The sequence below is a fragment of the Impatiens glandulifera genome, chromosome 1, assembly GCF_907164915.1.
Source record: "Impatiens glandulifera chromosome 1, dImpGla2.1, whole genome shotgun sequence".
Classification (NCBI taxonomy): domain Eukaryota; kingdom Viridiplantae; phylum Streptophyta; class Magnoliopsida; order Ericales; family Balsaminaceae; genus Impatiens; species Impatiens glandulifera.
This window is the reverse complement of record NC_061862.1, coordinates 81,267,990-81,286,165: the sequence shown is the minus strand read 5'-3', so window position 1 is coordinate 81,286,165 and position 18,176 is coordinate 81,267,990. Positions and strand designations below refer to the sequence as shown.

Below are 18,176 nucleotides of genomic sequence, written 5' to 3'. Positions count from 1 at the left end.
TAGAGAGACCCCGGATAAAGTGTTTCTTTTGTGAAGGACCGCACAAAGCAAGAGAGTGCCCTATGAAGAATAAACTATCAGCATTGATGGAGGAGCAAGAACGCGTTCACGATGAAGCTCGATTGGGGTCGTTAAACCTACTTAGTGCCGTTACAGCAAAGTTTGATAAGTCAAAGTCCGCGAAGAAAGGACGATTATTTGTGGAAACTAGAGTAAGAAACCACATGGTTAAGGCTTTGTTGGATACGGGAGCCAACAACAATTTTCTAGAGGTAAAGGAGGCGAGAAGACTGGGGATTAAGTACACTAAAGAGAAAGGGTGGCTTAAAGCAGTCAACTCGGCACCAAGTGAGACTTATGGAGTTGCTCGTAATGTAAAGATCAACTTGGGGGAGTGGACCGGCCTTCTGGATTTCTCCATTATCGACATGGATGACTACAAAATGGTTCTCGGCATAGAGTTCCTAGACAAGGTAAATGCCATCCTACTCCCTTCTGCCAATATGATGTACATTATAGAGCAAGGTAATACTCGCACAATACCTCTAACAAGAGAGGGTAGGAGAGAAACTAGGCACCTATCTGCCATGCAACTCTCAAAAGGTGCGGAGGACACCTACCAATCATCTTTTGTCATTGTGAAAGAAGATGAGAACACTGCGTCCAAAGAGAAGATACATCCAGAAGTTACAATTGTCCTAGAGAAAGGTCACGATGTAATGCCCGCTGGAGTATCAGAGAAACTCCACCATAAGAGAGAGGTGGAGAATAGAGAAGAGTTAGTCAAATGTACTAAACCATCGGCGACGGTTCTTTATCGCATTAAACCTCCCAAATTGGAGGAATTGAAGAGGCAACCAGAGGAGTTTCCATTCAAGAAAGAGAAGTGCGAAATAGCCAAGAACGCCAAAAGAATGAAGAAATGGGAGGAAAAGAAGAGAAGACACTTGGAGTTCGGAGGAAACCGAGTGATAGTAAAACTTCTCCTCCATCAAGAGAGACAATTTTCCAAAATTCATAAGGGGCTTGTGAGGCAATACGAAGGCCATTTCTTAGAGAAGAAAGGGGTTAGAAAGCCAGCACGTCGCTCAAAACTTTTATCTCATGTGGAGACATCATCCAGGCCTACAAGGAGGAAGCGACGAGGACGTCGCCAGATTGAGTGGGGGAGAATGTCACAGCCCAATCTTCCTGGCCCAAGAAGAGGAGGAGGCTTGAGCCCTCTTAAGCCCAACCCAAGGAAGATTCTAGACTGGAAGGAAGCTGGGAGGAAGGTCCTTGATTAGCGCACTTAATTGAGAGTTAGAAGGAATTCCTTGATTAGTGCATCACTAATTGACATATAAAAGGAATGTCCTTAATAAGGAATGTCCTTGATTGATAATTATAAGGAATCCCTAAATTAGTGCACAATCAATGTAACAGCTAGAATTAGTCCTATAAATACCTTTGAGGTATTACATTGTAAATCACCAAGTATTCGAGTAATATACTACTATTCTTTGTAAGAGTTACTCTCTCTCTAGAATTCTTGTGTCAATTCTATTAAACGCCGAGTGTTGCGTCGAGTAAGGCTGACTAGTTACTCGTTCTTGAGAAGATCGTAACTAGTGCCGCACGGATCGTCAGTGAAAAGACTGAGCCCGTGACAAAGCGCATAGGACATATTGTTGTAGGCCATTTCTTAATACGTAACCAAACACCAGACTCTTAAAACAAATATCTGATTTTCTTTTCTTTAGTTTCTTTGAGAATAAAACTAAAGTGACGACTTTAAAGTCAATTAAATCGATACATCCGCGAATGGATCAATTTAAAAATTGTCGGGTCAATTGAAAAGGCCTATGCTAGAGAACTCTATTTTGGGTTCTTCATCCCTCTCCACTTTTTATGGGATGTAGAGGAAGGTAATCCAAGGGGTTCTTTAACATATATTTCTTTATCACACAAAAAATGGCATTTTTAAAAACAGTGCATGAGTCAAACCTACCATAAAATATATATATTTATATATATTTATATATATATATATATTTCTTTATTTTTATTTATTTAAATACTATTAATAAACCAAACAAATTAAATTGAATTTAAATGAATTTCATCTTAATTTTAATTAATTTTGTTTGTCTTTTGGTTTTGGCAAATATATATATATATAACAAAACAAAACAAAAAGTCTTAGGCACGGATACCCAAACCCCAAAAGAATTCAAACAAGCAGGGCCTAGGCAACAGCTAAGCACCCAGACCCCTCTTTCCCTTTCATCTCCGCCTGTCCATCTCCTCTGTGCTGATGCTCCTTAACACCATAGGTAAAAAAACATTCGGAAAAATCTAGTTGCTGGTATCAAAAGACAAACAAGGACGGAGACGCGAGGATCACGAAACCACGAGGAAACAGTTAGATAAAAAGATCGAGGGAGGGAGAAAAAGGAAGGAATAGAGAGAGAAAAGGATGAGCGGCCATTGTTGATGTTCTTGAAGCTTTTGCTGCATTTCTTAGTTTTGGAGTTGGAGATCTCCATTGCACGTGGTATAAATTGCAAATTGTTTTGAAGCAATTTGCAAACTATGTAAGCACACAAATCACTTTCATTCTTAATGTAGCTTCATAATTTGTTTCCTTTAAAAAAAACGACTGTAAAAAATAGTTTCATTTAGTGTTTATTTGTTCAATGTTCGATTTTATAATGTCCTTTGTTCAGCGTGTGATGATTCTACATAGTTTTGGATCATTCAAATGAAAAAAAAATAAATAAATGATTTCAAAATTTCCTTACAAGATGGTTATCTATATGTGTTTCAGTTTTTAGTCTGAATTGTTGCTGGCTTGTTTTGAATATGGTAATGATTTTTTTAAAGGGACCGGTGCTACACAAAAGTGTTCAAATTTCTGATTTTAAAAATCACAGTTTAGCTCATTTAAAATGCTTAAGTTTTATGTTAATAATTTCATTGTTTTTGAGATAAGATTGGAAAGTTGTCTTAGTATTGTATGGTTGTTTAAGATCGTACTAGGATCGATTCAAAGAAAGAAAAAAAGAGGAAAATAGCTTCTAAAATCTTGAATGGTTGAGTGAATAGCTACAAAAGACTGACTATTGTCCATCCTCACATTTACATCTGGAACCACAACAAAATGAAAATACAAAAAAGGATTTGAACTCATGACCTCTTTCGCCTCTCCAAATATATTAACCCCAGATCATCTACGATAAGAGCGTTTATGCTTTCAACCTGAAATCCCTTCTTTCTTAATCCCTCTCTTGAAACCTGCTCCACTTTCCTCCACCTGCCCCCGAATTGACCCGACGTCAAAGCTTCTCATAAACTCCTTAACCACTTGTCTTAAGAACATATTTATTTGCTCCATTTTGTTATTTATTATTATTATTATTATTATTATTATTTTATATTAAACGGCCTTATTTAAATTAAAAAATTTTCAAAACAAAAACAAAAAACAGAAAATAGTATTTTATAAAAACACAAAAATATACCTAAGTAGGTTTGTTTGAATGCTATATTTTAAATTAATTTTTTATCTTGTTCTGTAAGTACTTTTACCTTTCTCACTCACAAATACTATCATTTATTTTATTCATAATATTTTAGATTTAGGACCATGACATAGATGCATGCAATAGAAAATACAAAACTAGACACATATATAGGCTTAGGTTATTTTTAGACGCATGCCCTATGATTGGATAAATAAATAAGGTCAAGAATAATATTTTTTTTAAATGGTCAAAAGTGTAAAGTAGAAATTATCATGTGTCAGGCACGTGAGACATAGTGCGAGAGCCCTTTCTGACGTGTTACCAAGAACCGAATTAAGAACAAAATATTATTCTTTCCTAATTTCTCGAGTAGTAAATTATGTACTGACTCTAGAAAAATCAAAACTAGTCCAAATCGAGATTTTTAAATGTACTCCAGCCAAACCTACCATTTTGGTTTCTCGTCTCACTAGAGAGTAAGGTGAGTTATGAGACGCAACTATCGAGTAACGAAAGCCCTTTATGGGAAGAGTCCTTTTTTGGCGTTACACCATGATTTGTATATTTGTCATTTTTTAAGATAAATCTTATAATAATGGACTAAGTGGGAGAATGTAAGATTTAATTTCATGTAACAAATAAAATATAATACACATTAAGGTGTAAATTGTCCTATTCAATAATGTGTACAAATTAATTTATTGAAATTAATTTGTATATTGCAACATTTGGAATTACACATTAAATGTAGGAGGTTATTCTATATTATGATATTTAATGTATTTTAATTCATTCTCCATAATGTTATTTTAATGGAGTAGTTTATATTAAAAAAATAAGTCCTTAGAGCTATTTGATGACAATAACTCTATAAATATAATTTATTATCTTTAGAGGTCCCTAAGCCTATTTCTTTTATTAAGAATTTGCACCATTGAGTGTTAAGAAAGATAAAAGGTTTAGAAGAATCTCTAAGGACTCTTGGACGTTTTGTTTGTTAAAGAATTTAAAGAGTCGCCGATTGTGGGAGAAATTCATCACCGATTATCTAGTGACAATCAATGGTTGGAGGTAAGTGCCGTTTGTGGGAGAAATTCATCACTGATTATCTAGTGATAATCAATGGTTGGAGGTAAGTTCTCGATTCAATTACACTTTCACACTTTCGCTTTTCGATTTAATATTCGTAAGGATTTTAGAATCATTAAAATGATTTTGTTTTAAAGATTTTCAACAAGTTCTCCCCAACCACCGTCGTAAAACTATGTAACAAAAAAAAGTTAATGACAATATTTCTCTTCATTTGAAAAAAAGTATTGATAGTGTATGGTTTTCCATTTTCCATATTTATAATAAAAAAATTTGCAAACTAGATAATGCACATAATTTATATTGATCACATAAAATGATTAAATGAAAGAAAATAAATATTAGTAGAACATGTGTGATGTGTTGATGATTGTAGAGATGAATTTTTGGATGGGTTATCGATTATGATAAAATAATGTATGTTGTTTAAATTATTTGTTAATTTGATTTCCTTGAGTATGAGAATCGCAAATAAAATCATGAACATATTTGTTTGATGGACTTCATAGTTTGAATGTTTGTGCAATTTTCTAAGTACTCAAATATTTCTTTGTTATTTGCAAATTATTATTGGAGGATGTTTCTCAATAAATATCAGTTAGGGACAAAACATGCATTGTTCTATATCCTTTTAGAATCCTTAGGGTTTTAGAATAGAGTATTAATGTCTCACATTATATGTTTTTTTTCTATTCAAATGAAATTCATATTATTAGATGGTTCTGATTTTAACCTTTGTATGACATGATAAACTCAATGTTCTTTGTATCCTATTTTTTTTTTTTATAAATTTTTTAGATATAAAAAACAATGTTAAAGAGTTAGATTTTGCAGTGATGTAGAAGAAGGATATTCTTGATATCATAGTTGTTTGACTTATTCATGTTGGTTTGAATTCAATGTAAGTAGTTTCATTTTCTTGGTTATGTACTCCCATTGTGTTTTATGTTTCATTTGATGATATTGATCTGGCTAGCTTTTCAACATCAGTTAGGTCTTAAAATGATTAGATTAAATAAAATATTTTTATCTAACTGTCATTTTTATTTTGTCATTTTCATTTATGTCTTGTCTATTTTTTTCTGAATAATTTGTCTGTGGTGTGGATGGTGATGTGTCACTCAAGAAAAGTTGTCAAGATGAATGACGGAGTAAACTAGAATAATTTTTTTTATTTTTTAATCTAACTGTTAAATTATGATTTACAATAAAAAAATATTAAAAAGGTAAATACAATTGAGTTGTCTCTCATGCATATGTTATGTACAATTGGCCATCTCTCTTACATTGTTCTTTCCCATATTTTAACCCACTCATCTACTCCAACTGTCCATCTATTTATTTATATATTTATATACCAATATCCTTCACTTAGTTCTATCAGCCTCCTCTTATCTTCATCAGCTCTTCATTTCTTTCTCTGTTTTAATTTCTCTTCTCTCAGATGGCTGCTAGTTCGATAAATCCTCTGATCATGTGTAAAATAATTGGAGATGTGGTGGATCCATTTGTGCCCACAACAGACATGAATGTCTACTATGCAACCAAGCATGTTACTAATGCCTGCATCATCAAGCCTTCCATGGCTTTCAATCCCCCAACTGTCACCATTTCTGGATTGCCTAATGAGCTGTACACCTTGGTAATGATTTCTCTGTCTATTTGATTAATCTTTTGGGGTATTTGAGTTAGTGCATGTGGAATTCCTTTTATTCTAAACATCAAAATTATATTTACTAGAAAGTCACATTTTCTTTTGTTAGAAAAATGATTAAGAATTTTATACAGATTAGGCACAAAAATCAATTAAACAATTGTCCGTTACTAAATTAAATATTAAAAGTCTAACCATCGATCTCAGTAACAAATAAAGTTGTCGGCTTTGTTTTAGAGGTTATCGCCCTCATTTGAATTTTAGGTTAAACGGGATTTTGGGGTTTTCTGTTAGTTATTGCGTCGATTTGAACTTTTACTTATACGGGTTTGGCTTTTAATCAGAGACTTTTTACGTTACAAGTTTTTGTTGATATTTTTAAGTAGGTGTTACCCACTTTTAGACTTAATTTATGTTTACAACGATAAAACTAATTGTAAGTTACAAAATTCAACTAATTGTAAGTTACAAAATTCATTGGGAGTTAAATGTATAATTTATTTTGTAAAATGACTTAAAGGGTAATAATATAAAGTAGTAAAATAATTTAAAAATAAAAATAAACAAAATTTTATTTAATAAATTAGGTGGTGTGATCTATAAAATAAAAATAAAAATAAAAAAATGAATGAAATGATGTAACTATTGAATTTGTAAAATAAATCAATCCAACTTTCTCTTAGAAAATTAAATATAATGCTCAATATATCATATATTATATATTATTCTACTTGAATATAATGTTATGGCATGTACTGAAATGGACCACTTAGACCTGCATTCATTAATCAATTAATTGTCAATAAGTGAAAACTAATGAAGAAAGCAAACTCACATGTCATTTATTTCATAAATACAAATGTGTTTTTTTTATATTATTTTAATTCTTCTTTTTGGCATGCATGATCAGGTCATGACAGATCCAGATGCGCCAAGCCCTAGCGAGCCCTCCATGAGAGAATGGGTGCACTGGTTGTCCTCTTTTTCTCTTTCATCTATTTTTTTTCAAACCATTTTAAACCTTTTTTTTTTTTTTTTTTTTTTTTTGTTAAATTTACAAACCTAATTAATCATGCATGTATATTAAGCCTACTATTTTGATGATAAGATAAAATTTAATCCATGATAACTTATAATAAATTAGAAATATATATTTTAAATGTTTAAAAGTTTTGTAATATTACAAATAGAACTTTTTAAGACGAGAAGAATTGGTTATCTATAAAAACTGAAACATCGTTTAAGAGAAAGTCACCATAATCATTTAATTCTCAATTCTTATTTGTCATATTTTATCTTGTTGTTAGAAAAAGTTATTACTAACACAAATCTTTTTTAGAAATTCTCTACCTATCATATCATTACATTATTATTATAAATATTAAATCACTTATTTAATTAACTAAAAATATTAAAATATTCATATTTTATTTCTTATTAATTTTAAATATAAAAAATATATTTTAGTAATTAAACGAATTAAAAACTCAAATAATTTACATTTTTTAGCAAACAAGATTTGTTAGACAAAATTAAAAAAAAAAATCTCAAATAATCAAATATCAAACAAGCTTTAAGTCTTGAACATCTTATTTAAACATTTTATTTAACAATTATTTCATTAAGATTTATTTTAATAAGAACATTGTTAACTACGTATTTCTACCGTCAAAATGCATTAAACATTAAAGGAGCAACAATAGTATTAGGTAATAATATATTAAGTCTTACAAACCCATATAAAAATGTGATAGAATCTTTTTGGTATATCAAACTCCTGGTGGGGATTCATTTTCCTCTCACAGGAGTGAGGGCAAACCAGTAAAAAAAAATTGTTTCAAACGATTGTTTTGTCCCCTCGAGAACAACAGGGGTCCGTATAACAGAGGATATAATCTCATTGATTCTCCAGGGGTTGATTCAATATAGTAAGAAGAGTTCAACAATTCCATGTATACTAATGTTTCGTTTTATCCTTTTAGGATTGTGGCCAACATTCCCGGAGGTACCAATTCTTGTGAAGGTGCGTTAATTTCGTGTTGTGTAACCTTAAAATGTAATTAGCTAACTAAGAATTGAGTACCAGGTGGGAAGATTCAAACTCATAACCTTACAAATATGAATTCTTGCACTCACCTACTGAACTATGAGTAAACTAAAAATGCAGGAAAAGAGATAGTGCCATACATGGAGCCATGCCCACCTGTTGGAATTCACCGTTATATTCTAATACTATTTAGACAGTCCAAATATATTGACCAAACTATTGAGAAGCCAAATATTATAACCAGGGCCAACTTCAACACTAGAGCTTTCGCACATCACCTATGCTTGGGGGTTCCAGTTGCAACTGTTTACTTCAATGCACAAAAGGAACCCTTCAACCAACGAAAGAATGTCTAAGTTATTTCATCTTCTCCTTGAATAAATATATATATTATCATGCATGAACCTAATTACTATATAAAGACATATCTCTCTATCTATCTATGATCGATCAATCAATCTATCTATACATTTCCTTTTTGTCTTTTTAACAGTTTTGTGATGTGCTTACTTATTGGTAAAATGTAGTACTCCTTCTCTTATTCACTTTTCTTTTTCAACATTCCATATATTATATACCATATTTACCTTTTTTTTAAGAGTATCAAATTATTTGATTAATCAACATTAATTACACACAATAAAAAATATTAGAGAAAAATGTAAAAGATGTAAACATTATAGTTAATGATATTGCTATGTGATGGATAGTTTGATTGATTGGGTTACCCCTTCCTGATAGAATCTAGCTAAGTTAGAGATATGTGTGGTTAGTCTAGAGAAAGAACTAGGTTAGGTTAAAATTTTCTCTCACGAGCTCATCGTTGCTGATTGAAGACGGAGGTTGTGAATTCATGATTCACAGATGCTCTTGCTCTCTAGAGAAAACGCAGATCGAAGCGTGATGAAGTCATCTGATTTAAGGTCGAGATGAAGTAAACTCTGTGAGAAAAATCCGTCATTGCTGAAAAATTAATCTGCAAAGGAAGACGCGGATAATGATTTTAGTTTGATTTCGTATATCATTCACCATAGCTAGCGCGACGAGGTGAAGGAGCCTCTCACATAATTAATTAACTTGACGTGTCGACAAACCTCAATGATGTCCACTACTCATAATCAGAGTCTTATCTTGCGTTCGTCGTTGAAGAAAGAGATCCAGACATTGTCGATGTTTATGTATTGGAATTTCTAGGAAATGAACCGCTACGAGGACGAACCTCCCGGAGTTGTCTGGATTGGAGCATCACTGATGAAGTTATTGGCCTAAGGCTTTGCCATCACTGGATGAAGTTCACGAGGAAGAAGAGCCAAAGCTTGTTTTCAAAATAATTATATCTAACATCCTTGAACGTTTTGTGGCCCTGTCAATTTTTGCTTCATTTTTTTTATTCTAACTTATTTTAAATAAGTTAAAATAATTATGCTTTAAGAACATCAGTTTCCCTTTAATTGAGTCATAAACATTTTTTTACATCAAATGAACAGTATCCAGGAGTAGAGCTGGCGGGCTCTAGTCCCAATTAAATTTTAAAAAAAAAATAGTTCAAAGTGAATAAACAACTGTCCCTTTTCCTTTTTTAACATTTATCCATTTAATCGAATGCTATATTGAATAATGATGTACACAATTATTCTCTTTCTCTTAAATGTCTAACACATCCATCAAAATTTCTGAGCACATATAATCGATTATCGTTACCGGAGGAAGTGGATTAAATTATATTATGTGTGTTTTATTTAAATTTTGTTAGGGTTATAATGGAACTATCAACTATGGAAGTTAAATGAAAAACTATTAATTTTATATGTTTGAATTTATTAATTTATTGTATCAATTACAGGAAAAAAACGGAGCATAGAAAGTTAAATCTGAGGTGCAAGTTGGAGTCAGACCCAAGTAATTTTTCATCCTGGCTCCGCCCCTGACGTTCTCTATTATAAACTTTTGGCCATTTTACACAAAATATTTCTTTTACACTTCGTTTATTTAATCTATCCTAGTACATGCGTCTAAGGATAAATCCAAACATAATCATGTGACTAAAGATTTGTATCAATCTGTTCCTAAGGCATGAGTCTAGATTGTCATCATGGTATGAGAAAATAAATAAGTAAAATCGAGATGAATACATGTATATGATGCGTGATCTTAATAGTACCTGAAAAAAATGAAATAGATCAAAGTTAGGAAAAAATAATATATTTCAAACAAGGCCATAAGCTATTATTCTTTTATATTATTGCTGGAAAATATTTATTTAGTCATTTTATATTTTTTTTTGAATTTTTATTATATATTAAAGGGTCTCGAAATGCAAGTAATTCGAAAATACAAAATAAACCCGCAACCAAACAACTAGATATTTGTATTTTCTTTTGTGTTGCGTTTACACAATGACCTACCCGTTCTTATCCACACAACAGCGAACCAACCAAAATGAAATGATCATAACTCATACCTCTTAAGTCTTAACCAATTCTCAAAAAATATCTAATAGGATTAGAAGAACAAACATACCATGATCAGTTCATAAACATAAACAATGCAACAACAACATCAAGATCCATTGGAGCTTGAACAAATTCCTCCAACCAAATTTAGAAATTGACATATGAGAATAATCAACAGGATTAAAAAAGCATGTTAACATTGCCGATCTACCATTTCATCAACAGTGCATCTTGATTCTTACAAAAAATCAGATGAACACATTGAAACCTCAAAACCTTATAAATCGTTTTAAACATCAACTAAATGTTCATAAACATACTAATAACTTCTAACATATTTATCACTCGATTATGAATCAAAACATCTCAAACAAAGGCCATGAACATGATTTTCATCATTAGATTACATTAAATTTGGATTTTCAAATTTAATAGGATTATAATGGACTCAAATTAGCCAATGGATTGAAATCCATATCATACAAACAATGAAACACACAAAATCTAAGCATTATGAACTCAATTTTTAGTAAGTGTAGTTTTCATTAGAACATTGTATTAAAGTAAAAATGAAGACTTTCCCTTAGGTTTTGAAGTTTCAAAACAATCCTAGAAAGCGTTTAGAAATCTTCTCTAGCCTTACACATCCCTAGATCATAACCTTCGGAAATCTCTCCAAGCTTCAAAGCAACATTGGCAACGGGTTATCTTCTGTTCCTCCTTCTCTCTAGCTTGCTCTCTCTCCCTAGTTAAAACAATCCTCTCCCATTTAACGTGTCCACCTTCACTCCAAATTACCCTCTTGTTGCCTTTGAACTTTGCGGGACAAACTAGACACTTCTGAATGATGACAAGGCACAAAATCGTTGCTTGTAAATTTCTTGGTGATTCCCTTTACGTGCTTCTAACCGTTTTAACCAATTTATTTTGGATTTATTTGAGAATCCATTTTCAAGTGTCAGGAAATTTAGTGTAAAATATTTTATTTTAATTATTTAATTTAATATGTTTAGTTTTAATTATATATATTATACTTATAAAATTAAGTAAAAGTTAAATATATGTGTTATTTTAATATTTTAATAATATAATATATTTTATTGTAATATATAATATTAAAGGTATATAATGTATTTTATTTTAGATTATAATATTTATTTGAATTATTTAATTTATAATAAATGTTTTTAATTATATATATTATATTTATAAAATTAAGTATATATATATATATATATATATATATTATTGTAATATTCATGTACCATATTTTATTTAATATATGTATTATTATTTTTAATTATATATATTTATATTTATAAAATAATGTAATTAGTGGATTATGGTAGAAGATGTAATAATTTAATTTGAGAATAAAAATGACAATGAAAATGTGGTATTTGGAAAATGACAATTAAAATGTGGTATGGTAGAACTGGAATTCATTCCTCTATCAATAGCCTGCACCACGTTATAATTAGCTTTTAAGTTAAGTCATCTTTGATTCTTTCATATTTTTATAAAATAAATAAAAATATTGTAATTAAAATATATATATATATATATATATATATATATATTAGCTATTTATTTGGTTTGGTTTATTTAATTTTTCTAATTATTTATATTCTTTTATGTTTTATTTAAGTATTCCGTAATTTAATTATTTTAAAATTTGGTTGATACGACACCATTTTCTAAATTAATTATTTATTTTAGTCCTTGTAAATGAGCCTGTAAAGGATTTTAGAAAATAATTTTAATCGATCAGGATTATTTAAAATTATAAATCGGGTATAAAATGAGTGTCTACACATTGGAAGCTCTAAATCATTTTAGAAAAATTCTAAAAATATAGGATGATCAAAAATATTATTTTCTACAAGAATAACTTTTTCCATCAATTTTAGTACTTGTTTGGAAAATGATCTATCTTTTAGAGATCATATCTTGAGTTCTGCATTCTTAAAATTTACAAAATATTTACAGCAGGTCCATAAAATTATTTTTGACCTTCATAAAAAAATTTAGAATTTTTGGGGCACATTTGGAGAAACACTTTTTCTATACTGTCATATTAGAGTTCTATAACTTCGAAAATTCCAAACTCGATCACAACATGCTTTTAATATTATTCATGACATGTATAAAAATTTTCAGAATATTTAAAAACTTTCGAGAAAATGTTTGAGTTTTGCAGTGTTATAAATGGGGCTCAATTACTCCAAAATTATATATGTGAATTTTCTTTTGCTCGTATACCCATTTTCTACAATGAGTCACAGTTTGAACTCCAATCAAGAAACATGTGAATTTTCAATTCACATTTATGTTCTCTCAATGCTCGAGACGTGTTCGTGGCTCTTTAATATCAACATTGTCTAAATATAATAGACATATATAATCTTCTCTAAGCAATGAATAGGGTTAGACGCAAATTATAATAATTAAAAGAGTAAAAGAGTTATGAACTCAAAACGCATGTGTAACAATCTTCCCAAATATTAAAAATGACTAACTATTTTCGAGTAGAGACTACCCGTTGCGAACATGCATGAGGGATATAATGTTGAGGGTCGGGACATATCTAGAATTTGGAATTTGGGTAAGCTTAATATGGATTAATAAAAAAAATTGTAATTAAAAAACAAAAGGTAAAAATTATGTAAATATTTTGCATTTGATCTAATCGCACGATAGATCAAGTTGTAACCGAAGTAGGGTGTAAGCAAAACCGAAAAATCCGAACCGTTGAAAAACTGACCGAAATAGTTATAAATTGACCGAACCGAGTTCTTGCCGGTTCATATTCTTGTACTGAACATGGCCGGTTCAGTTGGTGGATTATATAATAAAAAACCAAAGGTTTAACCGACCGACCATATATATACATGTTTTGATATATTTATAAATATATGTTTTGTTCATGATCGAATCTTGGCACACATATTTATTATTTTGTATATTTGATGTCTTTTTTCTTTCTTAAACTCATTTAATTAATATTCTAAAATATTTTCTTTTAAGTTAAATAGTTATTTTATCATTTAATTTATTAAAATTTTATTATAAAACTCAACTAGTTTTTTTCTTCTAGTTTATTGTATTATATATATATATAATTTTTTTTTTATAAAACTCAACTAATTTTTTCATTCTTTAGTTTATTAGTTTATTATATATATTTGTTATTTTTTCAACGAGTAACTGATAAACATTGTAGCTTCAGCAGTACGGGAAATTCCCTCTATGTCAACAGTTGGTACAAGCCCGGTCAACTCTCTTAATCGGGCAATGGGTGAATCCAACACATGCTCCCCTGATTCTAAGATAGAAAATTCGAATGCAACTAACCTCCACATAGGCTTAGGAGAGAATCACACGAATATCCTCTTTGAAAATCATGGGTCTCCAAAGCCAGGAGGAAATGGTGGAAATCTGACTGACGTGAGCAAGAGCAATAATAAAGATTTTGTAGTCAACACGCCATGTATATTTTTTCCAATCCCAATAACACTCATGAGATGAATGAAAATGATAATAAAACTGTTAGTGGAATACATGCTGATAACCTAGATTGTGATAGTCTAGGACATGCTCTAGGAAAAGATAAAGTAGTTCTGGAAAAAAGTCTAGGAAATAAAAATGCACAGGTCATTAACTCGGATTCTAATGGGAATCAAATTCAACTTGAGACTATTGAGATACCTGACTCAGACGAAGAAGCAGAGAAAATAATTCAGAAAGAATTGAAAAGAGAAAGAATTAATGCAGAAAATCTGGGTGAAACAGGAAAAATGCAAAGAATGGCAGCGAAAGTATTGGGTAAAGAAACAGACCCGAAGAAATGGAGGGTTGGTTTTAATGAAAGGGCCAATCTGAAAGGACTTAGAAATCAGATAACGAAATTATTGATACTGGGAAAGAAAGGCCAATTCGTTTTAAGCAAAGAGAAAAGCCAACAGTACACAGAGCAGCTCAACCTACATTACCTACAAGACTGAAATCTCCTCAAAAAAGAGGAGTACGATACTAATGTGAGCTGGTCTGTTGAAACTTTGAGAGAGCTCTCTAAATGCCCCAAAAACCAGAGTCTACTTCATCAAGAATAATTCTAATTGGAATGTAGACCAGGTCTGGAAGAAAGCTGAAGAACATAGAAAAACTCAAGGGAATGATCAGAAAACAGGGCAAAACCGGAGTAACGAGCAGAATGAACAACAGAAACAGAATGTAGGGCAGAAGAACATAGGGGAAACAAAAGCTGACAATCCAGTTCAAGAGAGGGGAAAGATTTTTCTTGGAACATTTAAGCCAAAAGTTGAAATTATCAGTTCCCCGTTTGAATTCAAACTACCCCAAGAAGTTGAGGAAAACTGCGTAAATTCATGGAAGAATGCCATAGTGGGAAACTTCATCGGAAGAAATAAGGTGCCATTTCTAGTAACGAAAAAAACTCTAATGGAACAATTGGGGGAAAATGGTCTAGAAAAGGTAACATCAAACATTCATGACTTGTATTTTCTCAAATTCAAAGAAGGATCAGATCTCGAAAGTATTCTGATCAATGGGCACACATTTGTTGGAAAAACTACATGAAACTCGAAAAATGGACAGAAGGTATGAACCTCTTCAGCAAGCCCAAAGAAACTGTGCAAATCTGGTTCCAATTGCGCAACATCCCTCCCCACATGTATAACCCTGAAGCATTAAGTCACTTTGCGAGCCTATTGGGGAGTCCACTCTACATGGACCCAACTACAGAAAAAGGTGAGCATATGACTTATACTAGGATGTGCATTGAGATACACCCGAGATCAAATCTTCCATACCAGATGACGGTAACAGACAGAAAAGGTGAACCCACAATTATGAGAATCTCATATGAGTGGAGGATGAATAGATGCTTTGACTGTAATACATTCGAACATGTCTGTTACAAGTGCCCGAAAATAATTGAAGAAGAAAGAAAGAAGAAGATCTAGAAAGAGACAAAGACAGAGACAGAAAAGAAACAGAAAGAAGAACAAGAAATGTTGGAAAAGGAAAAGGTTGAGAATGAAAGACAGAAAATGGTTACTAAAGAATCAGTATTGAGTAAACAGAAGGATCTAGATAAGGAAGGAAATTTAGAACATGGTTTTGAAGAACAAGGGAAGGAAGACAGAGTGGTAAGAGATTCAGAATCAAAGGCTGAGAATGAAGAGGTAACAAAAAAACTTGAATTGGAAGCAAGAATCAATACCGAAGAGGTTGTGGAAAGGGAAAGTGTGGGAGAAAGCAAGAAAGGGAAAGTGGGTGAAGGAAATGGGAAAGATAAAGAAGAGGCAGCTGAATCGATTGAAACTGTACAATCTCCAATTCAAAAAAAATTTGACCAGAGAAACACAAAAATCCCAAAACAAGAAGGTAAGAAAATTAAGGAAAATACAATTCCTTATAGCCCTGCTATATGGGAAAAACAGAAAGGAAGAAAAAGTAAAGGAAGAGGAAGTAAAGCTGGAACATCTTCTTTTCATTAATGAACTTAATGACATGGAATATTAGAGGGTTAAATGACCCCATAAAAAGAAGAGAAGTTAGAAGAATAGCAGAGAAGAATGAAATCACAGTATTTGGAATTATTGAAACAAAAGTCAAACAAAGTCAAATAGAGAATGTTGCCCAAGGTTGCTTCAAAGAAGAATGAGAATTTATTCATAACTCTGATGGAATTAAAAGTAGAATCTGGGTAGGATGGGATAAAAGAAGGGTTGCAATCAAGAAATTTTTTGAAAGCAAGCAAGTTATTTTGACAGAGGTTATCAATCTGATGACAAGGGTAAAAATATTTTTTGCGGTAGTTTATGCAAGCAACTCTGGGACAGAGAGGAAGACACTTTGGAATGATTTAAGAAGAAGCATTATGGACGACGAACCATGGGTTATTATGGGAGATTTTAACGTTACAAGATTCAGGAATGAAAGAGAGCCTGAGACAGACATAACACAAGACATGCAAGATTTCAATGAATGCATTCGAGACATAAACTGCATTGAACCGTCTTTCTCAGGTAATCTATTTTCATGGTCAACTACAAGAGGGGCGGACAACATGAGAAAGAGCAGAATTGATAGAGGCCTAGTGAATGAAAAATGGGTGGAATTTTGCAACCAGGTATCTCTGATCACTGCCCTTTGAAATTCTTTTGGGAAAAGGAGAAAAAACAGAAAAGACCCTTTAAGTTCTTCAACTTCTGGATGAAAGATGAAGAATTTAATAAAATCCTTAATGAAACTTGGAACATCAGAATTAATAGAACAAAGATGTTTAGAGTTTGTGAGAAACTAAGATTACTGAAAGGGAAGCTGAATAAACTAGACCGGAAAAAATATAGTGGGATTTATAAAAGAGTAGAGGAAGCCAGAATGAAACTAGAGGAAATACAAATCAAGGCACTAAGAGCCCCAAATCTACCTTATAATAGGGAATAGGAAAAAGAGGCTCTTACGCGATTCAGAGACCTCTGTTCTAAAGAGGAAAGTTTTGCTAAGCAAAAATCTAGAGAAAATTGGCTTTCATTAGGAGACAATAATACTTCTTTCTTCTATAAAAAATGTTCATCGAGGAATTTCAGAAATCAGGTCCTAAGGCTCACAAACTCAAATGGAGATGTTTTACAGGGACAAAAAGCAATTCATGAGGAAGCAATAAGTTTCTACAAAGAGCTTATTGGAACATAAACTAGCACAACAATAGAGGACAACCAAAGATTGCTTTAACAGATTGTGCAAAGGAAAATCAGTGAAGAAAGTGGTAACAAATTGATTACAATAGTTAGTATGGAAGAAGTTAGAAAAGCTGTGTTTTCGATGAAAGGGGATAAAAGCCCAGGGCCAGATGGTTTCAACGCGAACTTCTTCAAAGAAAACTGGGAAATAGTGGGTAAAGATGTAAGCGAAGGGGTTTTGGAATTCTTCCAAAACAGGAAAATGTTGAAGCAATGGAACATCACAGTGTTGAATTTGATTCCTAAGAATTCAATTCCGGAAAAAATTCAGGACTTTCGTCCTATTTCATGTTGCAATGTTATTTATAAAATTATTTCAAATATTATTTCGCAACGTTTGAAAACAGTTATTGATAAACTTGTAGGATTAGGGCAATCAACATTTATTCCCAAACCGTCTATTTCCCATAACATCCTACTCATGCAGAGCTTATTGAATGGATATGGAAAGAAAAACATATCGCCACGTGTGGCTTTCAAAATTGACATTAAAAAAGCTTTTGACTCGATCAGATGGGGATCAATCCACGAATTCCTCCTTGCTGCAGGTTTTCCAATTATTTTCATTGATTGGATTATGCAATGTGTTTCCACTCCTCACTTTGTTGTGAGCGTGAATGGTATTCATGGAGGCTTTTTCAAGGGTGAAAGGGGAGT

The 18,176-nt window shown here is 31.8% G+C and overlaps 1 protein-coding gene across 1 annotated transcript; it reads left to right on the top strand.

Annotated features, from left to right (window-relative positions):
• The first annotated feature begins 5,888 nt into the window (after nucleotides 1-5,888).
• LOC124921848 (protein MOTHER of FT and TFL1-like) lies at nucleotides 5,889-8,887 on the top strand. Its single transcript, XM_047462547.1, has 4 exons — nucleotides 5,889-6,237; nucleotides 7,160-7,221; nucleotides 8,232-8,272; nucleotides 8,417-8,887. Exons 1-4 carry the CDS (start codon nucleotides 6,040-6,042, stop codon nucleotides 8,650-8,652), a joined length of 537 nt encoding a protein of 178 aa, XP_047318503.1. The 5' UTR covers nucleotides 5,889-6,039; the 3' UTR covers nucleotides 8,653-8,887.
• Nucleotides 8,888-18,176: the final 9,289 nt, after the last annotated feature.